The sequence below is a fragment of the Calonectris borealis genome, chromosome 1 (assembly GCF_964195595.1).
Source record: "Calonectris borealis chromosome 1, bCalBor7.hap1.2, whole genome shotgun sequence".
NCBI classification, from domain to species: domain Eukaryota; kingdom Metazoa; phylum Chordata; class Aves; order Procellariiformes; family Procellariidae; genus Calonectris; species Calonectris borealis.
Genome location: NC_134312.1, coordinates 70994710 through 71008214, shown reverse-complemented (window position 1 = coordinate 71008214; position 13505 = coordinate 70994710). Strand labels below are relative to the sequence as shown.

General features: G+C 40.9%; 2 protein-coding genes across 2 annotated transcripts in view; one reads left to right on the top strand and one right to left on the bottom strand.

Moving 5' to 3' along the window:
• EPS8 (EGFR pathway substrate 8, signaling adaptor) overlaps positions 1–4099 on the top strand; it is a 139730-nt gene extending 135631 nt beyond the window's left edge. The window contains exon 22 of the mRNA XM_075159999.1: positions 2674–4099. Coding sequence (XP_075016100.1) covers positions 2674–2787 — 114 coding nt within the window. The 3' untranslated portion in view covers positions 2788–4099. The remainder of the gene's footprint in view (positions 1–2673) is intronic.
• A 5533-nt stretch (positions 4100–9632) lies between these two features.
• PTPRO (protein tyrosine phosphatase receptor type O) overlaps positions 9633–13505 on the bottom strand; it is a 66771-nt gene continuing 62898 nt past the window's right edge. Inside the window, exons 25-26 of the mRNA XM_075141712.1 lie at positions 11731–11851; positions 9633–10610 (exon numbers count right to left, since the gene is read on the bottom strand). Of these exons, the coding sequence (XP_074997813.1) occupies positions 11747–11851 (105 nt within the window). The 3' untranslated portion in view covers positions 9633–10610; positions 11731–11746. The remainder of the gene's footprint in view (positions 10611–11730; positions 11852–13505) is intronic.

The following is a 13505-nucleotide window of genomic DNA, read 5'->3' as shown; positions in this document are numbered from 1 at the left end:
ATCCACCTGCTCTCTAGCATTACAGAACTCCATGCCTCGTCTCTTTGTTATTTCTACTCGGGATCTTCCACAAGTGTTTCTGGATTCATACCATTTCTGCAAGTGAAAGGCGTATCTCTCAGATTTGGGGCTGCATTCCCAAATACGGACAACCAGATCTTCACCTTTATGCAGCTACAATTTTCCTTTTAGTGTTCTACCTCAGGCAGAGTAATTCAGTATTGTAATTGGATTTCCAATTGTTGTTGGAATTTAGTGATACCCTTACGAAGAAAAAAATTAATAGATACCATAATTTCAATTGCTTTACTTTATTTTCATGGTAACTCCATTCAGCCCTGAATCACACCAGAGTTTAAAACATTCAAGGAAGCAAGACTCCTAATGAAGTTTTGTGGCCCCTGTATAAACAGACTGCAAATGTGGGGAAGGTGTTTGAGGTTTAACAGCTTTCTGGGCCTGGCCAAGCAAAAGCAGAAAGATAAGGCTGTGTGAGACCAGTGTGTCAGACAGCAGAGAGCTGGCCATAGCCAGGGCAATCACCACCTTTCTGCCAAAGGAAATTGTGGTGGCAAGCAGCGGTGTCTCGGGAGGAGGCAGGATGCACCACACTCTTTGCACTGATCAGAGTATCCCCCTTGGGAGCTATTTTCTGGGACTGCTCCAGAGAGTTGAAGTTCACCTTGTATACCAAGTATAGTGCATCATAACAACTTGGCTGGTCATCTATATGGATTTACTTTTTCATTGCAAAGTGAAAATATCAATAGTTTCCATGATTATGAGTTTTTATGTGTCCATTTCCTTAACTTTTGTTGAGCATTTCAGGCTCTGGTGTTGAAAAGTGCTACAGAAGGTAAGTGTAGAGACACAATATCCTGAACACCAGCTTTGTCATCTCCAGAAGGGAACACTTCAGGTCCACATTCTCATTGTCTTCCTACTCCATCAATGGGAAGCATGGGCACACGTCCCTCTAAAACTGAAAACGGTTTCTATCTGATATATGTATCAAATTGGTTGGAAGAATAGCTTATTCTCTTTGACACCTCAGTGAAAGGAATGGCCCAGGTACAGAAGTGGGATTGAACAATGGAGCTTACGGATACCTGATGATCTGGTTAGAGACTAAGCTGGGTGAATCACTAAGGCCAAGGTCTAGAAGTCTGTTCCCAAAATTGTATTCCCAAGAACAGCCCTAGGCTAACTAGCTACCCCGTCTCTGAGTAGGATGTGCCTGTTGTGCTATGCCACATGATGGATTGCAGTCGGTTTAGTTGAGCAGAGTTTCAAGCTCATCAGTCATGTTGTTACTGATATTATCAGGAAGGTAAACTGTTTCAGCCTCGGCTGCTCAGTCATTTTCAGAAAAATATTTGCACATGACCTCTGATAAAGCATGTTGTCGGATATCTGCTGATGTTTTTTATGCATGACTTAGTAATGGGTGACTGCTGCACTTGCTCTGTATCTGAAACCAAGTGGGCAAGGACAAGATGAATTAAGACAGAAGTGCTCTCTTGGTTTCAGGGAGTCAATAAGCCCCCTGCTTTGCCCTTCCACTCTGGGAGGAGAGAGCAATGGTAATTTACCTAGCAGAAGCATCCTAGCCTTCCTCCCTGTCTGCCAGGTAATGACATCAGATAATGCATTGTAATGGATATAATGGGATAAATTTAAATTAAATTTTATGTAGTGGGATAAATTTTCAGAGTTCAGAATCATTTGAAGGATTTTTTCCCCTTAACAGTCCTGAAATTTGTTTTACAAATTTCAAAAACAGTTTTTTCTTCCTTATTCAGAGACTATTTTGGAAGATAGTTTTGAAGCTTGGAAGGTCATGTCATAGCCAAATAACACAGTAGCAGCTATGGTTCTTGCTTTATAATCCTCTAGTCTCATTCAAAGTCATGCACGCTTTGGAAAGTTCTGCTCTAGTGGATGTGTGTTCTGGCCTTGCTAATAACTTCATTTATGTTGTTAAGCAAGCTAGTTGCAGCTAGCTCAGCAGACCTGTTTTTCACCCTGAAAGGTGAAATAAGGCCTTGTCCTCACAATACTACACTGTTGCTAATATAGTAATATGATTCAGTTCTTAATACTGTGTTCTAAGTTCGAAGCCTGTGTCTCTGAACAGCAAATGCATGATGGTGTAGTGTGGGATACTAGGATTAGGTACCTCAATCCTTATTTAGGCCTTTGCTGTGCAAACCCTTGTGCGTGCATGAATTTTGTGTTTACATAAATCTAAACCCACCAAGGGTTTATGTGCTTTAATTTCTAAATATGATTGCCATGATATTTAAGTATTCAAGGGTGGAATTCTAACAAATGTGCTGGGCTTTAACCCTGCTTTTACTGAGGCCATATTTCACCCCATAAATATCCAACACTTCCAGGGGCTTGCGTGAGAATTAAAGATGCTCAGCAGTGCTAAAAGTCAAGCTGACACTTTTAATAGTCTTCAGGTTCTTTTCTGGTCCACATTTAAGGATAGTGTAAATCCTTTCCTATTCCAAATGTTATTTAACCAGATTCTTAGTGCATTTTTAGTTCTGGAGCTGCAAGGTGAGTTTAACTTGTTCAAACATCTATCTTAATAAAATGCTGGCAGAGGATCTTCATCATGTGTCAAAACCGCAAGTAAACTCTTTCTTTTTTATTTGTTTATAGGCTAACAGCGGTAGTTCAGAACTGCAAGAAATTATGAGAAGGCGACAAGAAAAAATCAGTGCAGCTGCCACAGATTCAGGCGTGGAGTCCTTTGATGAAGGAAGCAGCCACTAAAATGTCTTTCCTCTTTTCTTTAATTCCATTGTCCATAGCATTATGCCATCCAGCTTTGCTTTAGGAAGCAGAGCAGGGGAATGTCTTATAATATTGTAAACGTAACTAGCCACCATAAAGAAAATTTACATTAGTGTCCACAGAAGTACCTGCTGCTGGCTTCTTATCATTAAAAATGAACACATGAGAAATTCTATAGAGGTTCTTGACAGGTGAAAATGAATCATGGCACATGACTCATTTACACCCAAAGAGGAGTCTTGGCTTTATGGAATTAACCATTTCATGACAGATAAACAGGAACACCTCTGTCTTTGTGATTCATCCGAGAGAAGCTAAGCCAGCAATAAAAAAGCATTTGAACCCTTCAGTAATACTAAGATTCTGAATCCCTTCTCTTGCTGTAGTTTGCAATTATGTCTTTTTGGCTCAGTCTTTCTTGTCATGCATTCAGCTGCAGGATGTTTAGTTAAGTCGTTGATGCCAGCAATCAGAGAGGAAACATTTAGAGAATGAGCAGCCCGACATAGACTGAATCTTTCTTGCATCACTCCCAAGATGTTTTATTACTAATGATGCTGTTTATAGCAAAATAATATTCTGTACATTGATTTTATCAATACTTCACTCGTGATGAACTATAATATTGCACAAAAAGGAATAACTAGTAACACAACTCAGCTCAAAGAGATGATCAGATCTGCTGTAGGTAGCCATGAAACGATTTGCAGTACTTTTTTTTTAATATACTTGCATTTTTTTGTTTGTAATTTAACCCATCAAAAGAACAGTGTATAATCTAGACTGCTTTGTGTGTTGATCCCAGATGTCCGTTTTTCCTTATGTAAAAAGCTATTGTTCCTTTATAAATGTAATCTTTTGGAAAAGTGGATTCCTGGAGGCAAAAGGGGGAGAAAAGGAAACATCCCTTCCAGCAAATATTATTTTTGAAGATGCAATGATTTTTGTCACAAAAATATTCTGTTATTTCACATGGTTGTGTGATTTTATATATAATATATGTATTATATATAATATATAATATCACTTAATTTAGACAAATTTAATCGTCTAGTTTGATTAAGTTTCATAGTGCCTTTTTCACATGAATCAGCTTAAAGTCTGCAATAAACAGTATTTCTTGTCTGTTAAATAGTTGTATCTTTGTGGCAACAAAGATGGTATTGAAATAAGAAAGCATTCTTGATTTTTGCCATTAGTTTGCTCTTCCTCTGCATACAAGGGAAAAAAGAATCCTATTCATTTTTCGTAAAAGAAAAATTAAAAATCTTAATAAAGGTGTTTAGTGCCATTTATTGTAAATGTCCTTACAAATGCTTCTTCTGTGTGTTCGTTATGTGTCTATGTATGTTTTTACATTTAATATGTATTCTTTACGCCTGTGAAAAGTACGTAGGTTTTACACCTGTCATTTAAATGTAGTCTTATCCAGAAATGGGTCAAGCAGTGATGAATCCCAAACTGAAGACTCCAACTGCCATAGCAGTCGCTAAGAAATGGATTCTGGTCTTACCCAGTGAAAGATGCAATGATTCTCAATTGCTTTCTCCCTATAGGAAACATTTGAACCAGCACACCTACATGATAACTGCATGCATTCAACCTATATACATAGCTTTACGGGGGAAAATTGTCTGTCTCACTGCCTGTCCTATCATTAAAGGTCAAGCCCAGTCCTCCAAAGGCTTGATGTAGTCTCTGATTCACATTTAAAATTTCCTCTTCCCCACCCTCTCTAGTAAGTGTCCATACCTAGCCTGAAGAGTGTTCACTGTACAGCAAAGTCCCCTACGCTGGGTGGTGAATGACTAAGAAAATAAAGGAAGATCTGAAGCTGCTCTTACATAGATGCTTCGTTACTTGTAAGTACAGGAGTAGGAAGCTTCTAAAGAGGTCTTTTAAACTCATATTTAAAAATTAGAGTCACTGTATTTTCTCATGGAAAACATGTCTGATTCCATAAAAGGCACTGTGGTGGTTACCTGCACCTTTGTTCCCCTGTTAATTACCAAAATATGAAGCCAATATTCATATTCTCTGCAAGCTTATTCTAGCATTCAGCAGACGGTTTGCTTTTGCCCAAAAGGAGGCATCAGCTCTGAGACTCTTCAGACTTTGTGGGGTTTGGCATGCGGAGGTCTGGGAGGAAGCACCCATGTTTCATTTCTGAGAGAAAAGAGGTGGCTTCACGACTGGTTTTTTGAATCTGAGTTTCTGTGTAGCTGTTAAGTTGAACAGAAAGAGCCAGACGAGTTTGAATGTGTGGTCAGTGTGCTCAGAGGCATCTTTGGAGATACTTGGGAGGAAATCCATATACTTAAGGGATAAGCAGAATAATCTGGGGGGTTGAGGGTTGGTTGGTTTGTTTGTTTCCATGTTTTTTCATATTTTTTAAATCAACTACTAAGGACTTAACAACCCAGTACAACATGAGTTGTATTTTACCCTTTAACTTTGCTGAACTAGACTTTATGATTTCTGAGTTACAGTCTGTGAAATGTGAATGGCATTAAGGCAGATATTTGCCTTTTCGCTGGAATTTCCTTGATGGTTTAAGGCACTGCAGGGAGCTTCACCCCTCTGCTGCGCAGTTTTTGAATTTTCAGCTTGTTGAAAGTTATGAGAAATCAAAAGGAGATCTCATTTGGGGTTCATCAAATGAAAAGAAAATGTTTTCTTCAAAATTTTCAGTGTCTTAAAAGAAAACAGTGGTAAAATGCAGTGTTACATTGAAAATGTTTTCTTTAGGATTTGAGCAGTGAGGATTTTGGTTTTTAAACTAATATTTTAGAAACACGTGATACGTGAAAGCGTCTTTGAAAAGGGAACAAAACAGTTTTTTAAATGTCAAAAAGTGCCTTTACTAGATGTGGGAAAAAGAGTCATGTTTGATAACATAGGAACTACTTTACTATTTTTCTGCCATCAAGTCTGCCTTTTTAACAGGGTGGAGGGAGAGAGTTTTAGCAGCGTATGTTCACTCAGCAGTTTTATGCTTTCTAAGCATAAACCTTTTAACACCAGCAAGGCACTTCTTCCCACTCCTTTAGTCTGCTTGTTCTCTTGGGACGCCATGGGGAGAGAAAACTGCTGTGAAACCTCACATTTCATTCGTAAAGAATGCTTCTAACCAATATTGATGCATGGAACAGTTTACTTACCATCTAGCAATTCAAATGTTAAACAGTGCTTTAAACAATTTGCAATCTATAAATGATATTTTTATACATACTTTTATTGCTCCAAAGCCTTGTGCTATATAAAAGTTGGTGGGTTTTTGGGGGGCCGGGAAATAAGTGCAGACTTCCACGTTATTGATGTGTGTGGAAATCAATGGTTTATGGGGAAGTAGATATGCAAAATTATATGATATTCTGAAATGTGCAGAGCTCCCAGTGACTTTGAGTGTATTCATCAGTGTTTGTGAAACTCTGAAAGTGTCCCTGGCAGTGCTTTGCAGGACAGCAACATCGGTACTTTGCTAATTTAACCAAGGGAACAGTCAGAAACCCATGAATAACTAGTATGATGTGGATTGAGTCTGTCTAATTCTGTACTAGCAGAAATTGGTTTTTTAAATTTTGAGACTTGAAGGCATTTTGAGTTTTCAGGTTTTTAGGACATACACAGAAGCGAGACATAGCTTGAATACCAGACCCTTGTTCAAGCGGGTATCTCCACTGATTTTGCTGGGCTGCATCTCATAAATGAGGGAAACATGGTTATGAATGGGAATGTTTCTGGCCAAGCCACCATTCTATAGAAGCCCAGTTGTTCTATGATGTTTTTCCTCAACCGTGAAGTCTGTGTAGTATCTAAAACACGAAACAAGCAGCCCTGTCTAAGGATCAAGTCTGACATATCAAGAGTATTTGAGAGACACTTTCTGTGCTCCTCCCACCTTCACATACAAGCAACAGCATTACGTATGTAGCGTGCAAACATGAGGGAATTTGTAAGTGTGCATTGGGTTCTGTCTTTACATATTGCAAACCGTCTTGAATTTTTACTGCTGCTATGTTAAGTTTTAGCTAATAAGTGCCTGTTTAGCTGCCTGTGGCTCTTCAGTATCTTTCTTCACTTTCTCCGAAGCTACGTGCTTAGGTTGCAACTTTGGCCCTTTACTACTTCCTCAGCGTCCAGACCAAAACCAGTATCAGGATATTAGTCTGTGCTTGTACTTATTGATAATATTTGTAGATTAAAAGAGGAGCCACCACTGCTGCCTGTGACAGCAGCAGCAAAGCTCAACCCCCCCTGCTCCCATCCATTTCACCAGCACTAACAACATTACCCTCTCACAAGAAATGGCTGAAAGCAACAGCTTTGCCTGAATGAAACTACTGTTTTCATACAAGCCCTTAAAAAAAGTTAGGAGTAGGAGGGAGGTGGTGTGACTCTGGTTAATGAACTGAACGAGGAGGGAGAGAAGGGCCATTTTTGGTGCATAAGCTTATGATGTTAAATATTTGACAAAAGGGGAACTTTCTCTTCTTTAGGTGCAGGAAAAAAAACCATAAAATGAAGTAAAGCACAAGTAAGGCTTCCCAACCTGTTCTTAATCCTTGTTTGAGGATGGAAGGAAACAGTTCTGAAGACCCAAGTATGTCAGGGCTCACCGCACAGGGCATGCTAGGAGAGACAGCACTTTCACACATGGCTCTAAAAACTTCTTAGCTCGTGTAAGACATGTCCTTAGGTTTACTTGTTTGTTCCTCCCATGGCAGCACGCACATGAGGCAACAAGGAGAAAACCTGCCCTAGTTTCGATGATTAATGGTCACTCACTGTGCAGAGCTGCTTTTACATGCATCTACGTCAGTAGATGCTGTAAGAGCAGCAGATCAATATAGAGCATCTTTGGCGGCAGCAGAGCTATAAGCATGAAACCCGTAATTCAAAAAAACTATTACAAAACCTGAAGCTTCAGACAGCTTTACAGCTGCAATGACTTGAAAGCTTTATTTTGACAGATGCTGGAAACCATATCAACATGCAGCATGAGTCCAAAACATTGTTCTTTTGGACTTGCTTTCAAGGAGCGTGACAAGGTAAAACCAAAAGTATGACATGTTGATTTAGGCTAAAAGGCTCTGCATGAGTCTTCTGAACCACGATGTCTCCCAGACTCTTTCATTGCTTTACTTACATCTTGAACTCTGGGAGAGGTGGTTTCCACCACCATCCCAACACACCCAGTTATGCAGTTTTGCGTACTAGATGGGGCACAAAAAGATATTTTTCTGAAGGAGTTTTCATTGTGATTGATTTTGTGATTAAGTAGCTATTAAAGGAAAAATACACACCTGTTACTGTGCAAATGGAATCATTTTTTGACGTGCATTCAAAAACTGTCTAGTAAATTCAGGCTTTTCAGGCAATATCGTTTGCAACAATGCGATTTTGGCATTTTTGCAGCCATCTTGCACCCTGTCATGTTCAGCCAACCTTCTGTTACAGCCAGCTCACGCTGGCTGTATTTTGTGTGCACATGAATGTTTTAAAAGTAACCTGCTTACTCTGGTCTATGATACAGAATAAATGTAGACTCAATGGGCAATGGCCAGCAGGAGGGGGGAGGCAGAGAGATGAGAAGGCAAGAACATTTATGGATTTTTTTTCCACCCCCTGCTAGTTCTCTAGAGGGATGTGAACATATTTTCTGAGTAAACATATAATGAAACTCTGAAATATATTTAAAAAAAAAGAATGAAGGCAAGGTCTGAATGGTCAAGTGCTCATTTATAATTCTGTCTTCTGTTCAAATTAGGCCAAACAAATCTTGGCTGTTCCTACTGAAACAGCAAGCCCTCCAGCTGATGCACACTGGTGAAATAAGAGGGAAACGTGTACCATTGAAGCCTTTCTTGTTAGCAATCCACTCCCTGAAGACAGGGCTCTCTGCCCTTTTGCATCCATCTCTATGCATCTTATTTAGAGAAAGAGCATCTCTGCTTTAGGACTGGGCTTAGTGGAAACTGTGGAAATAGTGTTAGATGCATGGAAAGAGAAGGGGGGGGCAATTCATATCATACCTTCAATAATCAGAGGTGGAGTCCTGTTTCTTCACTACCCTTCACAGGGACCTTTTTATTTGGAGGATTATGTTAAGTCTATGCAGTTTTGCATAATACATATGGGATAGTTTGAAGGTAGTTTTCCATTGTAACCAATACGATGATGAAGTAGGTATTAAAGGAATATACACCTATTTACCTGCTAATGGAATAACTCTTTGGAAGAAAAAAGTTCAAATGTCATCTGAAGGAGGTTATCAGGCTCCTGGAAGTAGCTGAGCTACTGAACTACACCCTGGTACCCTGACAGGCGATAGCAGGCCCTGGGGTGAATGAATAAAAAGCATATGCGGGTGTGTTTGCTGTTTTGCTGATAGTGACTTCTTCACAGGTAAGCAATCCAGTGTGTTTACTTTCAGTTCAAGTTTGTTTTGTTTACATTGAGTACCATTGCTGCTAACTTCCAATGAGGTGACACAAAGCAACAGGTTACAAAAATGCCATCAACATCCATTCTGACAGCATCCATGTCACAATACACAATGATGTACCAGAATTATACAAAGACAAAAAAAATATATATATAGCTAATTATTCTGACTAGAACTGAAACCGACAGTGAAAAAGAAAAGAGCCCCCCGCCCTGACCCCGAAGGCCCTGCAGGAATCCATACCGACGCTTTGGCAGCCTAGTACCAATAGATAACCAGCCCTTCACATGCCAAAACCTTGTTTTTGTAACGTCATGAATTCCTGGCTCAGAGAAATAGTTACAGCTGTTAAAGCACTTTTTTTTTTTTTTTCTTTCCACGCCCCCAACCTGAATCAGCTTCACGTTTTTACACAGGGTTAATACTTATTAAAAATAATAAACAAATGAGGGGTATAGGCACCATAGACTGCTCGGACAGTTAAATGCTATAGTAATGGATAATGCTAAGATATCCCAGCTTGAAACTCAGCTGCCTTTTCATTAAATTCATCTAAAACAAGAGCCTGATCAGTGGCATTACTGAAAAGGTTGGTGAAAAGAGCAATCCCTCTGCTTAATTAGTAGTAGCACAGTCAAGAACCGAAACCACCCCATCTCTCGGTGTCAGCTGCCTGCTTCAGCTTCAGGCTTCATAGTTTGGATTTCTGCTCATCAGTCCATTCCTCGGGTCTCGTGCTCCCCCCAGACCCCACGTACATCAGTGCTGTAGGAAACAGTCAAATCCATGTACCCAGCAACCCCCCCGCCCTCCCGCCCCCTTGTCTCTTCACAATCTCCAGATTTCTTCGTGTATGTTCATGCCTCGCTATTCTCTAATGAGGTATTATTAGATACTAACAATGCCTGCTCTCCTATGGACATTAGCACAGACCAGTGACACATGAAGAAAGCTCTTCAGTCAACCATTAAAAAAATATTGCACTTACTTTAACCTTAAGCCCAACCTGCACAGGAAAAAAAGAAAAAAAAAATTAACCAAAAGTACCAAACAAAAACCCAACACTCTGGAGCAATATCTATTTTATGCACATATAGTGTCTTTTCCTTCATGTTGTTTAGTTGAATTTGGTCCAGTATTTAAAAAAAATGTCCAGAAATTAAACAGTTCAAAAGACACCGCAGGCTCGTTAAGGCTTTGTCTCCCCAGTGCTTCAGAAAGTTAAAAGTTTCTTTCTTTTATTGTCCGTGTACTGCAAAGCAGCGGTCTCTCATGGCAGAACAACTGGCCGTTCAAACCATCAAAAGAAAAAAAATCAGAAGCAAGGGAAGATGGGTGTGCTTCATGGTCTCACCTGGAACCGAACAAACAGAATGCTTTAGAAATAAAAAAGGAAATAAATACAGTTTTTGGCATTTATTTTTACCAGACCTCCATACAGGCTGGGACTGCAGCCCACCAGTACAAGCACTGGGCTCCGGGACTCAGATTAGACAGTAAATTACCTGAACATTAGGAAAAGTGAGGCAAATCAGGGTTTATTTTACAGGCAGAGGAATGACGTACGCAGAGGCTAATAAAGGCGCATTGCAACAGCACAGACAGCGGAGGCGGCTGGTGTTGGTGCCCACAGCCCAGCTCTCCACCAGCTATCTGAGAAGCCAGTTTGTGTTCAAAGTCTGTAGCTTTCTGCTTCACCCAAAAGCAAATATTAAGGTTATGGCTGGGTTATTACTGCCACCTAATGAACAAAAGCTCATTAGCTTAAACATCGGTGACATAGGTCCTCACAGCTTGTCCCCCCCAGCAAACCTCTGGGTAGGTCAGAGCCAGGTGTTTTGCTCTGCAGCGGGGACGGGGCTGGGCTGGTTGCACGCAACAGGTCAGGCACTGGGGCTCAGTGGAAAGGCAAGCTGGTCGCTTCATTTATGCTAACGGTAGGACCCCTCCTGTTCCCTGGTTCTAGATTTATGAAAAAAAAATCCCCAGTGTTTCATGTCAGAGCTTTTTGGTTACCATCTCACCCTCCAGCAGGCTCTGTTGCCACAGGAGCGGTGCTGGCAGAGCATCCCCAAACCTCTGCTGCCCTTGGTAACCTGGCAGTTAGTAAGTGGCTTGAGAATGACTGAAGACATTAAAGTCCTCCCCTCCTTTAAGCTTTGTAAGGAGTGTTAGGACAAGTGGCAGGGAACGGTTAGATGGCTCATTCAGGATTTCTGGATTCTCTTTTTCTTTGGACGATGAGTGAAACACTATACTCCTACAGTGCCGTGGATAGTATAGCAGATTATTTACTGCAAGAGGGATTTTCCTCGCACTCTCAATGTGAGCATCACCTCAGAGGGGGATGAGACCCAGAAAGCGCCAAACCGCCAGCAAAGCTCCTGGAGCAAACACCCGTGTCACTGGCTGCTGCCAAGCAGCCGGGATGCGAGGCTGTGGGCATGGTGCAGGGCTGGACTTGCCTGACTTACCACCTGTGACTCTGAACTAGGACTTGCTGACGTTCTCATATATGACATCGCTGATGCAGAACTGCTGCTTCTTCTTTTGCCACATCAGTTGCACACACTGGTGAATAAAAATGTATTGTTCCTGGAAGAAAAGACCAAATGAGTGGGCATTTTTGCACCTCAGAAAGCATGACAAAAAACCAAACAGTGAAACAGTTTGATAGTTCACAGCAACAGCCTGCACAGCTTCTCCGCCTCCCCCTGCTCAGTCCCTCGCAATGCACAGCGAGTTGTCAGCTCCCAAAATAACAGCCCGCAATTGTTACTGATAGCAGCTGGGGAAGCATGAAATCCACCAGACCTGCCCTGGCATCATAATCACTTATTAATAACCTGAATGATGATGGGAGATGAGAATAGAATAGAATAGAATAGAATAGAATAGAATAGAATAGAATAGAATAGAATAGAATAGAATAGAATAGTTCAGCTGGATCTGAGCTAAAGTGAGTCTACTTTATATTCCCTGAAAATGAATTCATTCCCAGAAAGGTACTTGAATCCTTTATGTGCAACAAATTGCATCCATGCCACATATGCACCTGAAATATTTTAATGAACTTCACGTTCCTTAGTGCTTGACTTCTTTAGAAATAAAAAGCTGAAACCTGATTTTGTTCACAGAGCAATTAATTATTTGGGGAGTTATCAACCCCTGTGCAAATGACACTGTAAGTAAGTCGGGTCAATCACATGCACTGTTGTATTTGTGGACAGGTTTTTGTGCAACAAAACCATGGTTATCTTGGGTTTGGATATGGACTAGCTTTTCCAAGTATTATCATCATACAGATTAAACACTGTAATTCAATTTGGAATAACCTTAATTGATGACTTTTAGATTTCAAAGAGAGAGAAGGCAAACCCTGATGAATCCTTACACTAAGTTTTATGTGCATTAGGCACAGGGAGCAAGTGGATCTCAAGCAAAAACAACTGTCCCAAAACCTGAGTCTAGATTTCAGCCCCTGTCCCCAGTGGTCTGCTGATGCCAAGAGAGAGCAATATGAGCTTGAAGCATGTTTCAGGCCACAGAAATGCCTAGATTTCCTCACACCCCGTAATTTGGAATGACTGGTTTCAGTTCAGGGTCTTCTCCAATCTAACCGCCCTTTTGGGCCTGCGCCATTTGTTTTTTTAAACTGCTCAGCGAGACACTGCCAAGTTTCCAGTGTACAAGGCAAGGTGAACCAACCCAGGTGAGCTGTGCGTGGTTTCAGGTTTTGTAAGGAAAGCCTCTGCGGGGGCCTCTGCGCCTGAGGGCCAGTGCCACCTGGTGACCTCTGCGTCCAGGTTTGGCCGCTGCCTGGAGCAGCAGGAGCTCAGCGACCGCCAAGGCAAGCAATGCGTTTGTACATGAAAAAAAAATAAAAATCGCATCACCTCTGGAGTGGTAATGCAGTTGCAGCTGAAATCAACCATCAGGATTTGTTTCTCTGGTGTTTACATAAGGATTAATGCAGTGAATCGTGAGCAAAAGTGGTAGTTTGATAGCAATGATCCAGAATGTTCTGATAATAATGACCTTTTTATGTTTCTAGATGCTAGTTGTTGTCACTGCAGGTTTTCCTCCTCCTCTCCTCTCCCTGCTAAATCTTCCTTGCTTTGCTCTGGATTCGATAATCCTTGGCAACAAATTATCTGCCAGACCTAGCCTGCAAACAGTGATGGTGGTTGCCAGCTTATACTGTGTCTAACCAGTGAAGAGTACAACAGGCGTGAAATCTTTCCCTCAT